A 22,067-nucleotide genomic window follows, 5' to 3' on the forward strand; every position below is an offset into this window, starting at 1 on the left:
AACTCCTCCGCAGCACACTTCACCACTACCTCCCTCCTCCAGTCAGACAGACTCGCTCACAGCACTCGGACCACGCGGCAGGGCACCGCCCCCTCGGCTTCCTATTGGACAGGATAAGAGGAGCCGTGCCGTGGGCGGGGTTGTGGGGGTGAACGCTCTGAGGTAACCCTGATCACACCACTGTTCTGCTGAGCCCGGCGGGCGGGGCGTGCTCTGCTGTGGTTGGGGGCGGAACGGGGATAATCTGCGCTCAGACGCTGCTTTCAGCATCCTGTACTACTTCATTCATTGGTCGCTGTGCTGCTGCAGGAGACGCTCGTGGAAACAGGTGAGTGTGTGGCGGCTATGCGGGGAGCGAGGACGTGTCTTGGATGGATGCAGCGGGTACCAGAGGCTGCGGGCGATACGGAGTACATGTGTGCTGGAGTTACGTCACACACGGCTGATCACCTGAGCATCCAGGGCTGGCAGTGTGAGGGACTGGTGGAGGATCCACATGAGCACCTGCAGTATACACATATATGTATCTAAGTACACATGCAGTATGCACATATATGTATCTAAGTACACATGCAGTATGCACATATATGTATCTAAGTACACATGCAGTATGCACATATATGTATCTAAGTACACACGCAGTATACACACCAGGATGCTGAAGTTGGTTCCTTATTTGTTCAGTTTCTTATTCAGGGCCTCTCCAGATGGGCGCATGCGCAAATACGGTTGTCGCAGCGGAGCACATCTGCGAATGAAAAGCCTCCCCCCCCCCCCCCTCGTTTAAACTCCATACTACTGCGTGCGGAGATAAGCAAAGCGATGGCCTATCTCTTCCTGCCCGTGTAAAAACTGTGTGAGAAAGTTAGAGCAAGGCCTATTTATCGCAGTAGTAATATTGCACGAGAATCATGCTAGTGAAAACAAGATAATTTGTTTTTGTTACATTTTGCGGCTGTGCTTTTCACAGACACGGCTGCTTGAAGAAGCCCCTAGGCCTTTTTCACACCCGCGATGAGCTGACTTTAGGGTTTCCTTCTCTCTGCTGGATCTGGGTTTTTTTCCCCTGTTTAAAAAAAAAAAAAGGGAGAAGGAGGCAAATGGAAAGGCCTCAGTTTGCTTCCATCAGGGGGGTTTTAGACGGGAAAATAGTACAGTTTGTTAAAAAAAAAATAATAATGGAAGTCAAATGGAAACATCACCTTTTTTTTCTATCATTGTTTCCTTGGTCCAAAAAACGGAACAGAGAAACTGAAAGCCCTTAGGCCTTCCTCACACGTGTGTTGTGGAAAGCCACAGCGCTTTTCCACGGCCGACACCGGCATTCAGCATTCCATATCATCGATGAGGAGCGCTAAATGCCCAAAAATAGGACAGACACCACTTGAGAAGCGCCGCGTTCAGGCAGCTGTCTGCGGCTATGTGAGAGGCTCCATTGAACACACAGCATGTGTGAGGGAGTCCTAATGGAGCCCAAACGCAGGCTTATTCAGCAGTTTCTTCACAATAAATGTCTGTTTTTTTTTTTTCATTCGTAGCCTAGCAGGGAGTGACGAGTTATTGCAGAGACTGCACATGCGCGCTGTCTCTCTGCAATAGTATATGAACTCTCGCAGCGAGATAGTACGCATTCCTTCCTAGGCAGTGAACGCTACATCACTAGTGATGCTATACTGACCTGCCGGAAGGAGACTGCCGAGGATGTACGCTCCATAACAGGAAGACGAGGATCCGGCCAGCTTGCAGTGAGGTGACCCGGGGGACTGGAGGAGCCAGGAGAAGATCGGTGAGGAGAAGATGTGGTAAGAAGACTGACGGGGAGGAATAGGAAAGTATTGATTTTTTATTTTTTTTTCTCTTTTTTTCTAATGACAAAACCCCTTTAATGAAAAGACCAAATTGTAATAATAAATTATATTGCATGGAGGCGCCCTGAGGGGAACACAGCTGAAAATGGCATAAAAAAATGGGCATTAATGTGGGCACATAAAACTGTGATTCAGAGGGTTAAATGAGTTTGAGCCGCTGTATGCAGACAATGATGCCCCGCGGCAAATATAGTTGAGTTCTGCCTGGTCCAAAGTAGTTCTGGGCATGAATGCTAGCATCAAAGGGGCAGACCATGACGATTTACTGATTTAAATAAGTACCTGATTTTTTTTTTTCAATGGGTTTGGGCGACTGATCTCACACTGCCAACACACAGAGGGTGATTCCTGATTTCAGCCTGGCCCAAAGTGATTCTGGGCATTACAAATAGCATCAAAATGGGCACCCAGGGGTGAGATTTAAAGGGTTTAATGAGCTTGAGTCACTGATCTAGTACAGTCATTGTACAGAAGGTGGTGCCCCACATGAAATACAATTGAGTCTGGCATGGTCCAAAGTGGTTCAATGAAAGCTGGCATCAAAGTGGGTAGACTGCTATTTTTTACTGATTTGAAGTCAGTAGTGTTTTCAAAGGGTTAAATGAGTTTGGGCCACTGATCCCCCACTAGCAACACAAAAAAGGTGATATCCCACATCAAGTACAATTGAGTCTAGCCTGGCCCACAGTGGTTCTGAGTATCAAAATTGGCATCAAATTGAACAAAAAGCCACATTTTACTGATTTGAATAAGTAACTGCTGTTTTCATACCCAGAACCACTCTGGGCCAGGCTGAATTTAAAGATATTTGATGTGGGGCATCACCCTCTGTGTGTTGGCAGTGTTGGATCAGTGCCCCAAGCCCATTAAACCTTTTGAATAAGCAACTGGTGTTTTCAAATCAGTAAAAAAGTGCTGATATGCCCACTTTGATGCCAGCTTTCATGCCCAGAACCACTTTGCGCTATGCTCGAGATTCACGAGCTCGAGATTCACGTGCCCTCCGGCATCACTGCATTAAAAACAGGCATGATTCTGTAATGCTAATCACTACATGGGCTAGGAATACTTAAAGAAATTGCATGATGAACTGTTCACAGACAATGGACAAATGCAAGTTAAAGCTTTATCATGTAATGAAGAAGCCATATATCAACACAATCCAGAAATGCCAGTGTCTTCTCTGGGCCAGCTGACTTAAAGTGGATTGTGGCAAAATGGAAAACTGTCCTGTGGTCAGATGAACAAAAAGTTGAAATTCTTTTTGGAAGCTGCTGACTCAAGAAAAGAGGGACCATCCAGCTTGTTATCAGTGCACAGTTGAAAAGTCTGTATCTCTGATGGTAAGGGGTTACATTACTGCCTATGGCATCTTGAAAGGCACTATCAATGCTGAGCAGTAAATCGAGGTTTTAGAACATATGCTCCATTCAGACAACATCTCTTTCAGGAAAGGCCCTGCATATTTCAGCAAGACAATGCTAAACCACCTACTTCATCCATCACAACAGCATGGCTATCCGGGTCCGGAACAGACCTGCAGTTCAGACCTCTCACCATTGGGGTTGTACTTACCTTGTACAAACACAGCATACATGCGTATGTACATACATAAAAGGACATGAGGAAAGCTTCTTCTTATCTACATTGGCTAACCACATGTGTATTTGTCCCATCAAATGGGACTAAGGCCGGCTGTCCACGGGCAATGCAGTATCCCGGGAGCAGGAGCCGCCGGCGAATCTCCGCCGGTCAGCCCTATCTAATAGATAGGCTGACCACGGAGAATCGGGGAAATTCGCAACATGCTGCGAATTGCCCGCTGCGAGCGGAGAATCGCAATGATTCTCTGCTCGTGGACAGGTGTCGGCGCTTTCCATAGCAATGCTATGGGAAGCGTCGGCTGCCGTGGACAGGGGGCCTTAATCTGCATGTTTATCCGCAGCGGAAATATAAAGCAAATCTGCTGCAGAAATCTGCGGCTCTGGCTCAGATTTCTGCCACTGATTCTTTAGTGGATTTTTTAGATGGAAAAACTCGCTGTATGCCCATGAGCTCATGCTCACATGTAGCCTAAATTCTGTGGATTTTCTGCAGCATTTCCATCACAAGCCACATAGATGATCACATCTACATAGTAACATAGTATGTTAGGCTGAATGAAGAGAATGTTCATCTAGTTCAGCCTGTCCCCCACTGTTGATCCAGAGGAAGGCAAAAAGCCCCCAACGAGGCAGATGCCAATTTAGCTCATTCGGAGGAAAAAAGTTCCTTCCCGACTCCATAATGACAGTCAGAATAATCTATGGATCAACCTTCGAGTTCTACCAATTCCAAGACCGTGATCAACAACCCTGCTGGTCACCTAATGTCTATATCCTGTAATATCATAGCATTCTAGAAAGGCATCTAGTCCCCTCTTACACTCCTCCACCAATTTTTGCCATCACCACGTCCTCAGGCAGAGTGTTTCACAGTCTCACTGCTCTTACAGTAAAGAACCCCCTTCTGTGTTGATGATGAAACCTTCGTTCCTCTAGATGTAGCGGATGCCCTCTTGTTTCTGTTGTAGTCCTGGGTATAAACCGATCATGGGAGAGATCCTTGTATTGCCCCGTAATGTATTTATACATAGATACTTGGTCGCCTCTTAACTGTCTTTTTTCGAAGGGTGAATAGTCCCTGGGTGATCTAGTCCTCCCATTCTGTTTATTAGTTTAGTTGACCTTCTTTGAACCCCTTCAAGCACTGCAACATCTTTCCTGAGCACCGGTGTCCAGAACTGTACACAGTATTCCATGTGAAGCCTGACAAGTGCCTTTATATAGTGGAAGAATAATGTTCTCATCCACATGATGCAAAAAAATTGACATACTATGCAGATTTTACCTCTTCAAATGAGAAAATGAAATTGGGATCAAAATTGCCATGTTGCGTACGAATGTTGATGTGGATCCACAGGGACTCCCACTGATCAGCTGTTTGAAGTGGCCATGGCGTTCGAATGAGTACCATCTGCACTTCACTGATATCAGACACAGTGGCTGTATATAGCAGCTCATCTTACTCACTTCAATGGGATTGAGCTGTTCTTAGGCTATGTGACTGACTGTGATGTCACAGGTGTGAGAAGAGGCTATAGTGCCCACACACAAGCCCCACAGCCCCTTCAATCAGTTGTTTGGCAGAGTCTCAAGTGGTGGACCCCCACTGATCTAAAATTGATGACGTATCCTGAGGATAGCTCATTAGTATCTAAAACAACTTTGTGTTCAGATACGCTCAGAGGTTTTAGCGCTGGATCTCTGAGCTCTTGTGATGATTTTGTGTTGTCACTTACTCGGAGATGCATTTGTTATATTTTCTGCTGGCAAGTAACGGGGTGAGGGGAAGAGGGGGGTTATTAGATTTTCCATGATGGGTTAAAAAGTTTCCTTGTAACAAAATAAACGGTGCATCAAGCTTCTATGGATGAACTCAATTTCTAAGTAAGACTGTATCAGAGACTTTCCTCTACACAATCATGCCTGTCTACTAAGAGTATGAGGTTATATCTGCAGCAAAAGTGAAGTAAAGGGCCTCATGCGGCTCAGAGTGATAATGCAGCACCAAAGCAGTCCTAAGCTTGACCTGGAGATTGCAGGTTCAAGCCCTGCATGGTTCAGGTAGCTGGCTCGATTTTACCGGCTCGGTAAAAGGAGTACCCAGATTGGTGGGGAGTAATAAATAAAGTACCTGAAAGCGCTGTGGAATAAGTTGGCGCTATACAAATAAAATGTATTTTATTTATTCCGTGCTGTTGGCCTGGTGATCTGATTTGAACTCCTCAGAGCGATGCCTCTGCTTTTCCTTTCCCCTTGCCAGCTCGGAGGTGCTTGTGGCCATCGGTTGCTCTTGAGATGCCAGTAATGGGAAAGGACTGCAGTCCCAAGTTCATTGTAAAATGAATAGAACAATGCAACGTCGAATTTTAATGCAAAATAAAATTGGCAAATAAACCTAATTTGCAGTGGGAGGGTTGAATAATTTTGAGTGTACGTGTAATGACTATCTTCCTGCTGTATGGAATAGTGTAGTCCACGTGTTCATGTGTTAATCCGGATGTCTTCATGTAGCATGCACTGTCCCTCCCATCTTCTTTGGCTCTCTTCCATGCTAATATGCAGTGTGTGAACCAAGAAATCTCACAGTACCACTTACCACATTTCCTTGTAGTATCCTCCTTTTCCCCTTTGCTTAGAGAAATGTCTTCTGTTGATCATTTTCCTACTCTGCCTTCACTAGGTTTCTAAGGCCAGGCTCACATGAGCATATTTGAATTGAGTTTTACATGAGCATTGTACTGCGTATTAACACAAAATACATCACAGCAATTCAAATACTTAGCTTTTTACTTTTACACTCACACTATCGATTTTTCATTGCGTATAATACGCGAGTAAAAAAGGACGCAGCATGTTGTATTTTACTGTGTGTTATGTGCGGTAGAGCCCTGTTCTCTATGGATGCATACTAAACACTGTACATATGCAATTACATTACGTGTGTGGCGTTAATACGCAAGATCTCTAAGCGACAGAGCGGGAAATTAAAAAAAGAAAAATGAAACCAAGAAGCCTGTGTGTGACCGAGTGTGTGTGAGATATGCTGCCATACGCAAAGATATGCCGACTTACATCGCAGTAAAACGCTGCAGTATACACATAGCGTTTTATCACACGCTCGTGTGAGCCAAGCCTAAGTATGGAGAGAGATTTCTATGTGTACTTTTCACATATTTCATGCGTTTGGGATTTCTGAGGTTGTCTATCTACCTTATCTTACTTCATGTGGGATTTCTTCTTCCCTTTATTTAGCACAATATTACTATATTTCTTAATTAGTTCAGAAACTGTTATTCTGCTATTATTATATATGCAAGCGGGTGCCTGGAGGGACAGCCTCCCAATAACTGCTTGATAATGTTTTACAACGTCTCTAATAAATCTTTTCTATTTCATTATGAAGCTGTCCTGCAGGAAAATGGAAGAAGCTACACCTAATGTAAAAATGTTGGATTTGAATCACCATTCCCGCTTCATTATTGGGTCTGTATCAGAGGACAACTCTGAGGATGAAATTAGCTCCATGGTTAAAGTTGATCTTCTCGAAGGCAAGGAGCATTCACCAGCATCTACATCCTCAGACACACTTTCTGACATGGGATTATCAAGCTATCAAGAAAACCTAGCATTGCAAATGCGGTATGTTCCGTTTATTCTACTTTGCTTTAGTTATGAGCACATTGGCAGCGTAAGCTTCAAAGGTGTTCTTTAGGGCTTCCACAGACAAGAATATGCGCAAATACACTCACCGCAACGGAGCATACTGGCGTATGAGAGATTTGGGGATAATGCTAAACAAGCATGCCCACGCATAATTATTTTTGTGCTCGAAATGCCAGTTCATTTAAAGCCAGTTTAGGGCCAGCTATCTTTTTTTTTTTTTTTCCCACACCCTTTTTTTTTTTAATCCTGCCAATGACTTACCGTATATGGCAGTTTTCTGCCTAACTCGCAGAAAGATAGTGCAAGGCATATCTTCTCTCGCACACAGGATTTGCGTGGCGAGAAACGCACTTATGAGAATGAACCCTGTTTATGCCCTTCGCAAAAAGATAAACGTGGTCCTCCACCTGCTGTGACCCCAGCTGATCATTAAAACAAAGTTAGCTTAGTCCTTCATTAAACGAGCTGCATCATTGACTGGATAAAGACTGCGTGATGCAGTCGAAACGTTGTCAGCTTATATATACTCAATGAAGAAGAAACCTTTCTAATATGTGTGTATTATGCTTTTGGTACCCCTGATGCGGCACGTTTCATGAAGGACTGAGTTAGATTGTATGGACCAGGAATCCAGATCCATTTTTTAAACTTGCATCTCTTACCCAATATAAGAAGCCTCCCCTCAGATCCTGAGGTACGTTTAAGTGCTGCTACCATTAATTCATCTTTACGTGAAAACACTGTTAGCTGATATTGGCACTCACACTTTGTACCATCCATTCTGTGATGCTAAACACAAAAGTGTTATAGGATTGATACCTTAGTAGAAAAACACTGTATTTACAAGCTTTCAGAGCACAGGGCTGAGAGTTACAAAGAAATGACTGAAACATGAGCAAATCTTTTAAAAGATGTCACATCAACATTTTCATAAGTCGGATGATATATCAAACTACTAACAACCACTTGACCGTGAGTATGTATGTTTGTGTGTGGGTGCTTCTCATGCTCCGCCACTGGTGACATCATCGCAGATCCTACAACATATATAAAGCACAGAGCCTGACCGACAGAAGAACAACAAAGTTAGGGCTCTTGGGAGGGGAGGACAAAAATAACAAAATGAGAATACAACTAAGCCGTTCTTATCTCAGAGACAACTCAGCGGTCCTGACAGAAGACACCAACCGACTGCTACCACAGAGATGTGGTGGGCTGAAGGACCTGCGGTGACATCACTACTGTGGGAGGGGCTATTGTGCAGTTTGGTAGAAAGTACTGGATAAGCCAACAGCAGCCACCAGGACATGTGATGATGTCATCATCATGTGGTCACCTGTGTGGGTGGAGTCAGGGATCACATGACCAGGGGCTGATCACTGTATCCAGGAGTCTGCTGAGCTGGTGATGGCTGGAAATAAGCATGGATGTACCACTGCTTGTGTGTGTATAGTACCAGAAACACTGGTACTATAATTTCCTAATAATTTCTAGTCTATTTATATAGAAAGGCGAAAGCCCTCACTCACTGACTGACTCACCACTAAATCTCTAACTTCTCGGTGTTGTACAAACATGAAATGTGGCACGACCATTCTTTAGGTCCTAAATTGGAAAAGTAAAGGGGTTACAACTCAATTATTCAATGCTAATTGCAAAAGTAAGTGCATCCCTATGTAATGTACCTAATCTAGTTCTCTAACTTCTCGGGTACGTACAAACATGAAATTTGGCATGACCATTCTTTAGGTGCTAAACAAGAAAACTACAGGGGTCACAACTTGATTACACAATTCTAAGTGCAAACGTAAGTGATCCCATATGTAATCTAACTAACAACACACATGTGAACCGCACAAACAGGAAATTTGCCACGCTGATTCTTGATGTCCTAATAGAATAAGTAAAGGGGTTGCAACTTCAGTATTCAATTTTAAGTGTGAAAAACTATGAAAATCCACAATACATGACATAGTTCTTTTCTCAGAAACCATAAAGTCTAGGGAAATGGTTTGTATTCTGAGGAGAATTCACCTCACCTCTATGTATATACTGAAATGCTGTAAAGTACATAATGAAGCCGCAATGGACTGCAGGGATGGAGCATGCCTTTAAGGCTAAGAGGCTGCAGCATCCAGTCTGGGGTAAATTTGAATAAAAAGGGGCATTACCTTTAAGGGTAAAAAGTGAGGAGACTGGGAAGGGTGGCACATTCTGCAGCCTGAGTGGTACCTGCAGCCTGAGGAGAATCTAACGCTCCTCTGTGTATACATATTTTATTCCTCAGTTCCTCTGAGGAAACCAAGACTTTGTAAAATTTTCCAACCGAACAAGAGGTAAACACCTGTACCAAATTAACTTGGGTGATGCCGGGTATATCAACCAGTCATTAATAAGACAGAGTTGTAAAAGTGAGGTTCTAGTTGGCTATTTACTGATTGGCACTGATTTTAGCTTTCGTTTTCATTGTGCAAGGGCATCCGCTGTTTACATACAGAGATGTGCTACTGATAAACGACCATCTTTGTGCCTGTATAACAGATGCGATGAACAACAATTGAGCCTTTTAAGTTAATTGTACAAATGCTGTTCTCCTTTACACTGCGCTGCGATTGGGGATGAACAATCGAAAATGTAATTTGTTTGCTTGTTCATTAACCCATCTAAAAGGCCCCTTACAAATAGTAGGTTTAGTGGCTGTTTCTATGAGGAGAGTAAATTTGGGAGGATTTCTTTCAGTCTATTGTCTTTGTGTAGTATGGGTTGGAGATGAGCAATGATTTTTCTCAAGATATTCATCTGGGGGTTGTATGTGACCACTAGGGGTACCCTACTCCTTGGAATCCTTGTAGACCTGCTCATCTGTAACTAGTGGATGGCATCTCAGTTGTCTCATACCTGATGTGGATGTATTCTAAAGTGTGGCTGTAGATGAGATATCGTTGTATCTAGGGTGAATGCTAGTCCAGCTTAGATATGTTGGACAGTCTATAAACCTGTAGGGTTATAGTAGATTGTATGGTATTGTTTTCGATGTTTATCGGCCTGTCCTGGATCTGAGTTTCTATGTAGTTGAGAGTAAGGGCTCATACACACGGGCATATCGTCACGGCCTATTATGCACGCGTATTTCCCATGCATGACACGCAGTGAATGGAGGCAATCAAAGTCAATGTGTGGGCACTGCATATCAATACGCAGAAGAAATAAAGCGCAGCATGCTCTATTTCTCCTCTTATCATACGCAGCCCTTGGATGGACTGCATATGTATCACTGTCTACACGCATGCATTGTGTATGGGCAGCATTTGATACGCATCCCCACTATGAATAGAGTGGGGATTTTGGTAAAAAAGCGAATGGGCTGTAATGCATACAGTGCTACAGGAGACTTGCAGCGTTGTACGCATACACCTGTTTGAATGAGCTCCAAGTCTGATGAAAGAGCCTCTGTGCTCCTTTAATTGCAAATACCTTTATTGATTCAATAATACATTTTGTCTTTTTTTGAAGCAAAGTGATTTACAATTACACAGATTTTACTGGCTAGCAAGGGACCACACTACTTGCTGTACATACAGTACAATTAAAACTATTGAAAAATCCATTTCCTCAGTCATTTATGTTGATGTATATGATGAAGCAGGTGTATGGTGCTGTGTTCAGGAGTGACTTGATCATACAGTTACTACTACTGTGGTGCCTTGGGTTAAGAGTTTCATTCGTTCCATGACAGAGCTCTTAACCCAAAACACTCGTAAGTCAAATCAATTTTCGCCATTGAAATGAATGTAAAAGCCATTAATCTGTTCTGGATCGCAAAGCTCTCCCACTGATTTCAATGGGGATGGCGTTGCCCCATTTAAAGCAATATAAGCCCTTACCCGAAAATCATCCCTAGCTATAGTAAAAAAATATACACTCGCCTGACTGCCGAGGCTCAGGCTTGCCTAGCTGCCACTTGTTCTCTCTGCACTGCTCTGGAGCTTTTCAGCAGGCGGGGATTAAAAATGCCGGGAGAACAAATGGCGGCTAGACACGCCTGAGACCCAGCAGCGGCGGACAGGTGAGTATTTTTTTTTTTTTTTGTTTACTACAGCTAGGGCTGATTTTTCAGGGAAGGGCTTACATTTAAAGCCCTTCCCTGAAAATCACTTCAGGGGTTGTCGGCAAGCCATTGCTTTCAATGGGGCCACCGGCAGCAGCGGCGGCCCCATTGAGAGCAAGGCTTTTAACCCAAGTTTTTGCTCTTACATCAGGGCAAAAATTCGGGAGAGAGTCTGCTCTTAAGTCAAAAAGCTTGTAAGCTGAGGCACTCTTACCCCAATGTATCACTGTATACACCTACAGTAAATATTGAGACACGACTTGTCCACTACACCTTCAGGAACTTGTAGTATTCCCAACTATTTCTTCACAATTATAGCTTACTCATGGAAAGTACAAACTCCTTCTAACACTGTAAATCAGTGTGGCATCTTTTTTACCCCTTTAGTGACTGCCAATGGGCCTTTTTACTGACCTTACTAATGGGCATGAAACTTGCATCTTTTTAAGGCTTCTTACACACGACCAAGTGTGATATCTCGGGCAGATATCCCCGGGGAAGCAAGGCGTTCTTTTTTTTTTTTTTTTGTCAAAAACGCTTCCCATCATTTCTTTGAGGTTGCTTTCAGCCACGTCGGAGAATCTCCAAGTGTTTCCCCTTTCCAATGGTTAACCTTGCATTGCACTCACGTGCACGTCACACGCCGTGCGATGTGTTTTCCTCTCCCATTGAAAACAATTGTTAATGCGTTCCGAGGAACGTTTAAAGACAACAATGTCGTGCGGGGCAAAAAAAAAAATAGCTCATGCGACGCACAAATCTTGCGTGATTTTCTCGGCCGTGTGAAAGTGGCCTAAAAAAGTGGCTTGACTGACTACTTTTCTGTCAAAAACGCTTCCCTTTATTTCTTTGAGGTTGCAATCCAAAACACTGCATTAATCGCCTCGAGAAAGGCCTTAGGCCTATTTACACACAACGATTTTTATTTGAATGGACGAAGGACTCAATGGCTTTTGTTGCTTTCAAATGATGAGTGTTAACACGTAAAGATAATAGATTGAAATCTTAGCCATTTCCCTAGTTAGCTGAGTTGTTTGGTAGTGTTCATATGTAAAGATAAGTGGAGGATTGTTTGCTCAATGTGGGTGTGTGTATGAGAAGAATGCTGTGGCAGGTGGTTGTTAATTAGTGAGAAGAAAAAGCCATTGTCTAGTGTAGCAGTATGTGGATTGGCTTTTGAATGAGTAATTTTGTTTAGCTGGGCAAACAATCACCCCTCCTCTCCAGTTGTGAACAAGTATTGTTTAAACCTAAGGACAAACAAAGGAACTAGGGACAATCTTTATGCAAGCTGAAACTCAGCGACCAATGACAAGTGAATGAATAGTATACCATGACTTCGCATTTACACGTATCGATTATTGCTCGTTTGAATGAATTTTGAGCAACAATTGTGTGTAAATGGGCCATTAGGGTACTGTCTTTGCAGAGTATCCCTGTGTCAGTTTTAAATGGGGACAGAGTGACTCCTCCCCTGTACACCGAAGGTGCCCTGCAATCCCCTTACTTGCCTTGGGGAAGCCCCTCACTGGAGACGTACCTACAGCTCACATTGTGACCCCCCCCCCCCCCCCCCCGCTGCGGCTCAGCTGGGCCCGAAGCAGAGTCCTGAGACCTTGAGCACGGCAGACACCAAAGGCACCGGGCTACACCACCTCCCAAGACTTCATCTGCGACGGAGGACCCTGACCGGAACCCTGCGACACAGACACCGTCACACTGCGACCTTTATTTTCCGTCCGCAGCGCACACTACACAGCTCTCCTGACACCCCGGGGGGGGGGGGGGAGTAGAGGGAACCCACAACACCCCCATACCATTGGGAGGACCCCACTTGCCACCCTGGACAGACTCGCCTTCTCTGTGCCGCTCCCCGGAAGTGGGCTGGCTAGCTCCAGAGCCACGGTCTAAAGTCCCAGACACTGCGGACGTAGTGAAGATCCGCCCTCCCCGGCCCTCTCCTTAAAGTCACAGGCCTCCGGCGGTCACTGTCTCCCAGCTGCCCCCAGCTCAGACTCCCACGATGCAGCCATTGACCGGCTGTTGCCTACCAGAACATAAAACCGCGGCCTAGGTTCTGGGCCAGCCCACATGCTGCCTGGCCTTTCGACATCTGGAAGGGGCTGAGGAGGAGAAGGGAAAAGGTAAGGTGGGGGGGATAGAGAAATACCGCGCCATCTTTCACCTGCCACAGGGGAAAACTTCCCCCACTATATTAGGGAATCTTGTCACAGCTGCCACGCCGCTACTTGGAGGAGACCCGGCGGGCTCCGGGGGCCTCAGCGTGGGACTCTGACTGACAGGGACACTGCGGGGGACCTGATTATTCCCATGGTGGGGGTGTGTCGGCTACCGCTCCAGATACTAATCTCCACAGGGCAGCCACGGACTCGCCAGGGCTTGGTGATAACCAATATTGCAGCCCAGTTTTCTGAGCACACCGTGGGGAGCATTGTCACCGAGCGGCCCAGAATAGGTCAGAGCTGACAGGGATGGGATCACCCACTTCCCACCAATGCCAGGTACCCTATAAAAAAACGCAGAGACCCGTGGAGGTGGGAATCTGGCCTAGGTCACACCAGCTCCCAATACAGCCCCAACAACTGGCACTGCTCTGGACTGTTGATAATTTGGGAAACGGAGAACACATCAACAAAAGATACAACATAATAAAGCAAATCAAACCACCAAAAACCTGCATCCCCCAGGGACCACAAGAGAAAATGCTGGCCATGATTCAATTCTGTGGGTTGCCACAAACGGACCGTAGATGGACACTGCATAACTGTCAGATCAGAAGCCACATCGATATCATTAACCCGCTATTAAATCATGACTGATCTTGGAGACTGAGCGAAATCTTTGAGCTTTGTGTACACAACCCATGAAATCTTTGGACCTGGAGGAGGCCAAATATAGACAGATACTTAAATAAACGCAGCACAGGTACCTCGGCATGAGCAACATGCCAGCTGGATTTGGAAAAAGCATCAACAACCGGAAAACAAAAAAAGCAAACCATCTAAAACAGCTAAGGAAAAAGAGCGCAAAAAACTTCAACAATCTATGTCCCCTTCAAAACCCGCCTTGTCCTGTGCCATGGCTTCATCCGACCCCCACTCGGAGGACATGGACACCACCTCCTCGCAAGTCTCTCCATCATCACTGGAACCTCTGACAAGATGGAGGTGGCACAGTTGACTTTAGGCCTCGTTCACACGGCGACCAAGTCGTGCAATTTTGTAGCATTGCTACAATGCTACAAATCGCATGTATGAGAAGCCCATGCTTTCCTATGGGTTCCTTCACACATGCGATGTTTTGTAGCATGCTATAAAACGACACAAAAACCTCATGGGTCCTGCTATATGCACGCGACTCATGAGGTTTTGTAGTCCATTTTTCCTTATGGAGCCTTCCTCTCTGTTGCATCGCACAAAAACGCAATTTTCGTGCAATGCGATGCAACTTTGACAGTAGGAAATCCTACTTTTAAAGCTAAAATTTAAGCTCTGTCTGCAGAAAAAAAAATACACATACATCACCTGTCCTGCGCTATCAGCCCGGCCGCATCTTCTCCCCGGGACCCCGGCAGTGATCTTCTCTTCTGGCCGGGGATTCAAAAATCCCCGCCTCCTTGAAGCGCTGGCTGTGATTGGCTGATGCTTAGGCAATCACAGCCAGCACTCAATGAATGGCTGTGATTGGTTCAATCACAGCCATTCATCCAGCGCTGGCTGTGATTGGCTAAGCGTCAGCCAATCACAGCCAGCGCTTCAAGGAGGTGGGGATTTTTGAATCCTCGTCCAGAAGAGGAGAAGATCAGTGCCGCGGACCTGGGGAGAGGATGCGGCCGGCCTGACAGCGCTTGATAGGTGATGTATGTGTGTTTTTTGTTTTTTTTTTCTTCTTCAGCTGCAGCTTATTTTCGGGGAAGGGCTTAAATTTTAAGCCCCCCCCCCCCCCCGAGAAACCTTGCATGTGGTGCTACAAAGTCACGCGACTTTGTAGCACTACAAAGTCACATTATCACTGCGATAAGTGATGCAGTGATGTCGCACGGACCAGCGATACGATATTGCTGCGATTTTTATCGCAGTAATGCCGTGTCGCCCGTGTGAACGAGGCCTTAGTGGCACAGGAGGTGTCAAAAATACTTCTCCCTTTATTCGACAGCAGGTTGGAAACACTACATAAATCTATTAATTCGGTGCTGTCGCAAATCACAGACAACACCTAAAGGTTGACTGAAGTGGAGACAAAAACTCAAAATATAGAATACACTATTTCAACTCTAGAGGCCTGGCTGCAAAGAAGTCAAAGACTTTCTTGGACTGAAATGCTCCAAGAAAACATTGACGACCTAGAAAATAGACATCGTCGCAATAACCTACGTTTTGTTGGAATACCAGAATCAGTAACCAACAACCAACTTATAACATATCTGACTACAGATCTCCTACAGGCTCTCCAGCTTAATATGCCTACTGATCCTGTAACAATAGAAAGGGCCCATCGCATTGGACCCCCTAGAGACGGACGCAACAACGACAGAGCTCGACCGCACCTGGTAATAGCCAAATACATGCATTGGGGGACAAAAGAAGCTATCTTACCAGCTTACAGACGTCAATGTGAATTCAGGGGGCGAAGATCCTATTGTTCCAGGACTTTTCCGTGGCAGTTTCACAAGAACAGAAGCTATTTACCCTGATTAGTCAAATGCTTCATGAAAGAAATATCTGCTTTCAGCTACTAATACCCAGCAAAACTCTGTGTCCAAGATGGCAACAGGTCCCTCCTCTTTAACACCCCGGAGGAAACTAGAAGGCACATGCGCTTGGAAGAGGCTGGGGAAGGAGGCTGACATGCAGAAGGAACTATTTTTTTTTTTGGTCTGTATCTTGCCCGTACCCCAAGTTGCGTGGACGTAGCGATTCTTATGCATAACCAATGCAAATGCTCATGTTAACTGTTTATATGTTTGTTTTTTTATATGTTCTAATTTGACCTGCCTGATTTACAGAGAATGGTTCTGTAAGGAGACTGGGAAAACTTGCCCTGGGAAGAGACGGCTACAGGGCAAGAGGAAAATAGACCCTAGAGACTTAAACCTCATGTCCACTGGACAATTAGAATTAGGAAATCTGCGCGGGTGTCCCACACACGTTATTCGCGCCCATAGGGATGCACTGGACACCCGCAGGTAAGTAAATACCTGCGGATGTCATTTTTCCCTGCCGGGCGGATCGCACGTGTGGGAAATCACCCACAGCATGCTCCATTTTCTGCGGGTATCCCACAGGCTTCCATGGAAGCCGTCCGGATCTGCGATACACCCGCAGCTGAATTTCTGCTCTCCGGCGCGGGAGAGCAGGAGTAAAAAAAAAAAAGAAGCGGCGCATGCGCACGGCACCTACCGGTATGCCGAGCACATCCGCCGGGCAGAGGGAAAGAAGATCTGTCTGCGACGGACAGGAACCCGCAGCGTCCGGACAGGAGTTAAATCATTTTTCAGGCCTCATGTCCGCGGGAAAGGAGGGACCCGCTGCAGGATTCTGCATGGAGAATCCGCGCAGGCCAGAATTTCCTAGTGGACATGAGGCCTTAGACTTCCGGTTCTGCTGTCTAGGTTGCCGGTTACTAGCTCACTCGCCCTCCTGATTTTTCTTGACATCGTCCTGTGCCTGCCGCATTCCCATGTAATATATATTTTTAAGTAAATAACCCTTTAATCATTTTGATTATTTGTTGCTGTGCAGCATGTTTTTAATGTTTCAACAGCAATTTAGTTGAAGTGCCAATAAAATAAATATATGTTTAATGTTATTGACAAATTACATTTTTATTCCTGTGAGTAATTGCGATTTTTGCCGGGTTGCGATTTTAAGATTAACAAGTTCCTAGACATCTGGAGAAAAAAAACGCTGCAAATTTTGCAGTGAAAAAGAACTGTAGTGGGTAGGCACTAGAAATGAGCGAGCATACTCACTAAGGACAATTGCTCGATCGAGCATTCTCCTTAGCGAGTGCCCGCCCGCTTGGAAGAAAAGGTTCGGCTGCCGGCGCGGGTGAGAGGTGAGTTGCGGCTGTGAGCAGGGGGGAGAGAGGGAGAGAGAGATCTCCCCTCTGTTTCTGCCCGCTCTCCCCCGCCGCTCCCCGCCGGCAGCCAAATCTTTTCTTCCGAGCGGGCAGGTACTCGCTAAGGACAATGCTCGCTCGAGTAATTGTCCTTAACGAGTATGCTCGCTCATCTCTAGTAGGCACCCTCAATGGGTATATTCTGTATGCAGTGTCTTGCTGGGTATGGCAGTGTGTGTAGGTGAAACAATCTGATACTGCTCTGCTCTTTTAGACTTGTTGAATGCTGGAGTTATCAAAAGTAAGCCAAGGTGTGGGCATCTGGGCTGAATTTTGACTCCATATTAGAGATGAGCGAGCACCAAAATGCTCGGGTGCTCGTTACTCGGGACGAAATTATCGCGATGCTCGAGGGTTCGTTTCGAGTAACGAACCCCATTGAAGTCAATGGGCGACCCAAGCATTTTTGTATATCGCTGATGCTCGCTAAGGTTTTCATTTGTGAAAATCGGGGCAATTCAAGAAAGTGATGGGAACGACACAAATGGATAGGGCAGGCGAGGGGCTACATGTTGGGCTGCATCTCAGGTTCCCAGGTCCCACTATTAAGCCACAATAGCGGCAAGAGTGGGCCCCCCCCCCCCTCCCAGCAATTTATACTTCTGAAAAGCCCTCATTAGCAATGCATACCTTAGCTAAGCACCACACTACCTCCAACAAAGCACAATCACTGCCTGCATGACACTCCGCTGCCACTTCTCCTGGGTTACATGCTGCCCAACCCCCCCCCCCCCCCCCCGCATGACCCAGTGTCCACAGCGCACACCAAACTGTTCCTGCGCAGCCTTCAGCTGCCCTCATGCCACGCCACACATGTCTATTTATAAGTGCGTCTGCCATGAGGAGGAACCGCAGGCACACACTGCAGAGGGTTGGCATGGCTAGGCAGCGACCCTCTTTAAAAGGGGCGGGGCGATAACCCACAATGCTGTACAGAAGCAATGAGAAATCCAATCCTGTGCCACCTCCATCAGGAGCTGCACATGTGGGCATAGCAATGGGGAACCTATGTGCCACACACTATTCATTCTGTCAAGGTGTCTGCATGCCCCAGTCAGACCGCGGTTTTTTATAAATAGTCACAGCCAGGTACAACTCCGCAATGGGAATTCCGTGTGCACCCACAGCATGGGTGGCTTCCTGGAACCCACCGGCGGTACATAAATATATCCCATTGCATTGCCCTTCACAGCTGAGGTAATGTTGTGCTTACTGCAGGTGGGCTTCAGCCCACACTGCATGCCTCAGTCAGACTGGGGTTCTTTAGAAGTGGACACATGCAGTTACAACTCCGTGTAGACCCACGGCATGGGTGGCTCCCTGGAACCCACCGGCTGTACATAAATGTATCCCATTGCAGTGCCCAACACAGCTGATGTAACATCAGCTTTAATGCAGGTGGGCAAAAAATTACTAGGATTACACTGTAGGCGAGGGCCCCAAAAAATTGGTGTACCAACAGTACTAATGTACGTCAGAAAAATTGCCCATGCCCAACCAAGAGGGCAGGTGAAACCCATTAATCACTTTGGTTAATGTGGCTTAATTTGTAACTAGGCCTGGAGGCAGCCCAGTTAAAATAAAAATTGGTTGAGGTGAAAGTTTCAACGCTTTAATGAGCATTGAAACGTATAAAAATTGTTTACAAAAATTATATGACTGAGCCTTGTGGGCCTAAGAAAAATTGCCCGTTCGGCGTGATTACGTCAGGTTTCAGGAGGAGGAGCAGGAGGAGGAGGAGGATGAATATTATACACAGATTGATGAAGCTAAAAGGTCCACGTTTTTGATGGTGATAGAGAACGATGCTTCCATCCGCAGGTGCAGCCTACGTATTGTTTAGTTACCGCTGCTGTCCGTTGGTGGAGAAGAGAAGTCTGGGGAAATCCAGGCTTTGTTCATCTTGATGAGTGTAAGCCTGTCGGCACTGTCGGTTGACAGGCGGGTACGCTTATCTGTGATGATTCCCCCAGCCGCACTAAACACCCTCTCTGACAAGACGCTAGCCACAGGACAAGCAAGCACCTCCAGGGCATACAGCGCGAGTTCAGGCCATGTGTCCAGCTTCGACACCCAGTAGTTGTAGGGGGCAGAGGCGTCACGGAGGACGGTCGTGCGATCGGCTACATACTCCCTCACCATCCTTTTACAGTGCTCCCGCCGACTCAGCCTTGACTGGGGAGCGGTGACACAGTCTTGCTGGGGAGCCAGAAAGCTGTCAAAGGCCTTAGAGAGTGTTCCCCTGCCTGTGCTGTACATGCTGCCTGATCTCTGCGCCTCCCCTGCTACCTGGCCCTCGGAACTGCGCCTTCGGCCACTAGCGCTGTCGGATGGGAATTTTACCATCAGCTTGTCCGCCAGGGTCCTGTGGTATAGCATCACTCTCGAACCCCTTTCCTCTTCGGCTATGAGAGTGGAAAGGTTCTCCTTATACCGTGGGTCGAGCAGTGTGTACACCCAGTAATCCGCAGTGGCCAGAATGCGTGTAACGCGAGGGTCACGAGAAAGGCATCCTAACATGAAGTCAGCCATGTGTGCCAGGGTACCTGTACGCAACACATGGCTGTCTTCACTAGGAAGATCACTTTCAGGATCCTCCTCCTCCTCCTCAGGCCATACACGCTGAAAGGATGACAGGCAAGCAGCATGTGTACCCTCAGCAGTGGGCCAAGCTGTCTCTTCCCCCTCCTCCTCATGCTCCTCATCCTCAGCGCGCTGAGATATAGACAGGAGGGTGCTCTGACTATCCAGCGACATACTGTCTTCCCCCACTTCTGTTTCCGAGCGCAAAGCGTCTGCCTTTATGCTTTGCAGGGAACTTCTCAAGAGGCATAGCAGAGGAATGGTGACGCTAATGATTGCAGCATCGCCGCTCACCATCTGGGTAGACTCCTCAAAGTTTCCAAGGACCTGGCAGATGTCTGCCAACCAGGCCCACTCTTCTGTAAAGAATTGAGGAGGCTGACTCCCACTGCGCCGCCCCTGTTGGAGTCGGTATTTCACTATAGCTCTACGCTGCTCATAGAGCCTGGCCAACATGTGGAGCGTAGAGTTCCACCGTGTGGGCACGTCGCACAGCAGTCGGTGCACTGGCAGATGAAACCGATATGGAAGGGTGCGCAGGGTGGCAGCGTCCGTGTGGGACTTGCGGAAATGTGCGCAGAGCCGGCGCACCTTTCCGAGCAGGTCTGACAAGCGTGGGTAGCTTTTCAGAAAGCGCTGAACCACCAAATTAAAGACGTGGGCCAGGCATGGCACGTGCGTGAGGCTGCCGAGCTGCAGAGCCGCCACCAGGTTACGGCCGTTGTCACACACGACCATGCCCGGTTGGAGGCTCAGCAGCGCAAGCCAGCGGTCGGTCTGCTCTGTCAGACCCTGCAGCAGTTCATGGGCCGTGTGCCTCTTATCTCCTAAGCTGAGTAGTTTCAGCACGGCCTGCTGACGCTTGCCCACCGCTGTGCTGCCATGCCGCGCGACACCGACTGCTGGCGACGTGCTGCTGCTGACACATCTTGATTGCGAGACAGAGGTTGCGTAGGAGGAGGAGGAGGGTGGTTTAGTGGAGGAAGCATACACCGCCGCAGATACCACCACCGAGCTGGGGCCCGCAATTCTGGGGGTGGGTAGGACGTGAGCGGTCCCAGGCTCTGACTCTGTCCCAGCCTCCACTAAATTCACCCAATGTGCCGTCAGGGAGATATAGTGGCCCTGCCCGCCTGTGCTTGTCCACGTGTCCGTTGTTAAGTGGACTTTGCCAGTAACCGCGTTGGTGAGGGCGTGTACAATGTTGCGGGAGACGTGGTCGTGCAGGGCTGGGACAGCACATCGGGAAAAGTAGTGGCGACTGGGAACTGAGTAGCGCGGGGCCGCCGCCGCCATCATACTTTTGAAAGACTCCGTTTCCACAACCCTATACGGCAGCATCTCCAGGCTGATAAATTTGGCTATGTGCACGTTTAACGCTTGAGCGTGCGGGTGCGTGGCGGCGTACTTGCGCTTCTGCTCCAACACTTGCGCTAGCGACGGCTGGACGGTGCGCTGACAGACATTGGTGGATGGGGCCGAGGACAGCGGAGGTGAGTGTGTGGGTGCAGGCCAGGAGACGGTAGTGCCTGTGTCCTGAGAGGGGGGTTGGATCTCAGTGGCAGGTTGGGGCACAGGGGGAGAGGCAGCGGTGCAAACCGGAGGCGGTGAACGGCCTTCGTCCCACCTTGTGGGGTGCTTGGCCATCATATGTCTGCGCATGCTGGTGGTGGTGAGGCTGGTGGTGGTGGCTCCCCGGCTGATCTTGGCGCGACAAAGGTTGCACACCACTGTTCGTCGGTCGTCTGCACTCTCAGTGAAAAACTGCCAGACCTTTGAGCACCTCGGCCTCTGCAGGGTGGCATGGCGCGAGGGGGCGCTTTGGGAAACAGTTGGTGGATTATTCGGTCTGGCCCTGCCTCTACCCCTGGCCACCGCACTGCCTCTTGCAACCTGCCCTGCTGCTGCCCTTGCCTCCCCCTCTGAAGACCTGTCCTCAGTAGGCGTAGCAAACCAGGTGGGGTCAGTCACCTCATCGTCCTGCTGCTCTTCCTCCGAATTCTCTGTGCGTTCCTCCCTCGGACTTACTGCCCTTACTACTACCTCACTGATAGACAATTGTGTCTCATCGTCGTCGTCCTCCTCACCCACTGAAAGGTC

The 22,067-nt window shown here is 47.3% G+C and overlaps 1 protein-coding gene across 1 annotated transcript in view; it reads left to right on the forward strand.

Annotated features, from left to right (window-relative positions):
- Positions 1 to 206: 206 nt before the first annotated feature.
- Positions 207 to 22,067, forward strand: part of ACACA (acetyl-CoA carboxylase alpha) — an 856,108-nt gene continuing 834,247 nt past the window's right edge. Inside the window, exons 1-2 of the mRNA XM_066609221.1 lie at positions 207 to 328; positions 6,876 to 7,111. Coding sequence (XP_066465318.1) covers positions 6,891 to 7,111 — 221 coding nt within the window. The 5' untranslated portion in view covers positions 207 to 328; positions 6,876 to 6,890. The remainder of the gene's footprint in view (positions 329 to 6,875; positions 7,112 to 22,067) is intronic.

The sequence above is a fragment of the Eleutherodactylus coqui genome, chromosome 1 (genome assembly GCF_035609145.1).
Source record: "Eleutherodactylus coqui strain aEleCoq1 chromosome 1, aEleCoq1.hap1, whole genome shotgun sequence".
NCBI classification, from domain to species: domain Eukaryota; kingdom Metazoa; phylum Chordata; class Amphibia; order Anura; family Eleutherodactylidae; genus Eleutherodactylus; species Eleutherodactylus coqui.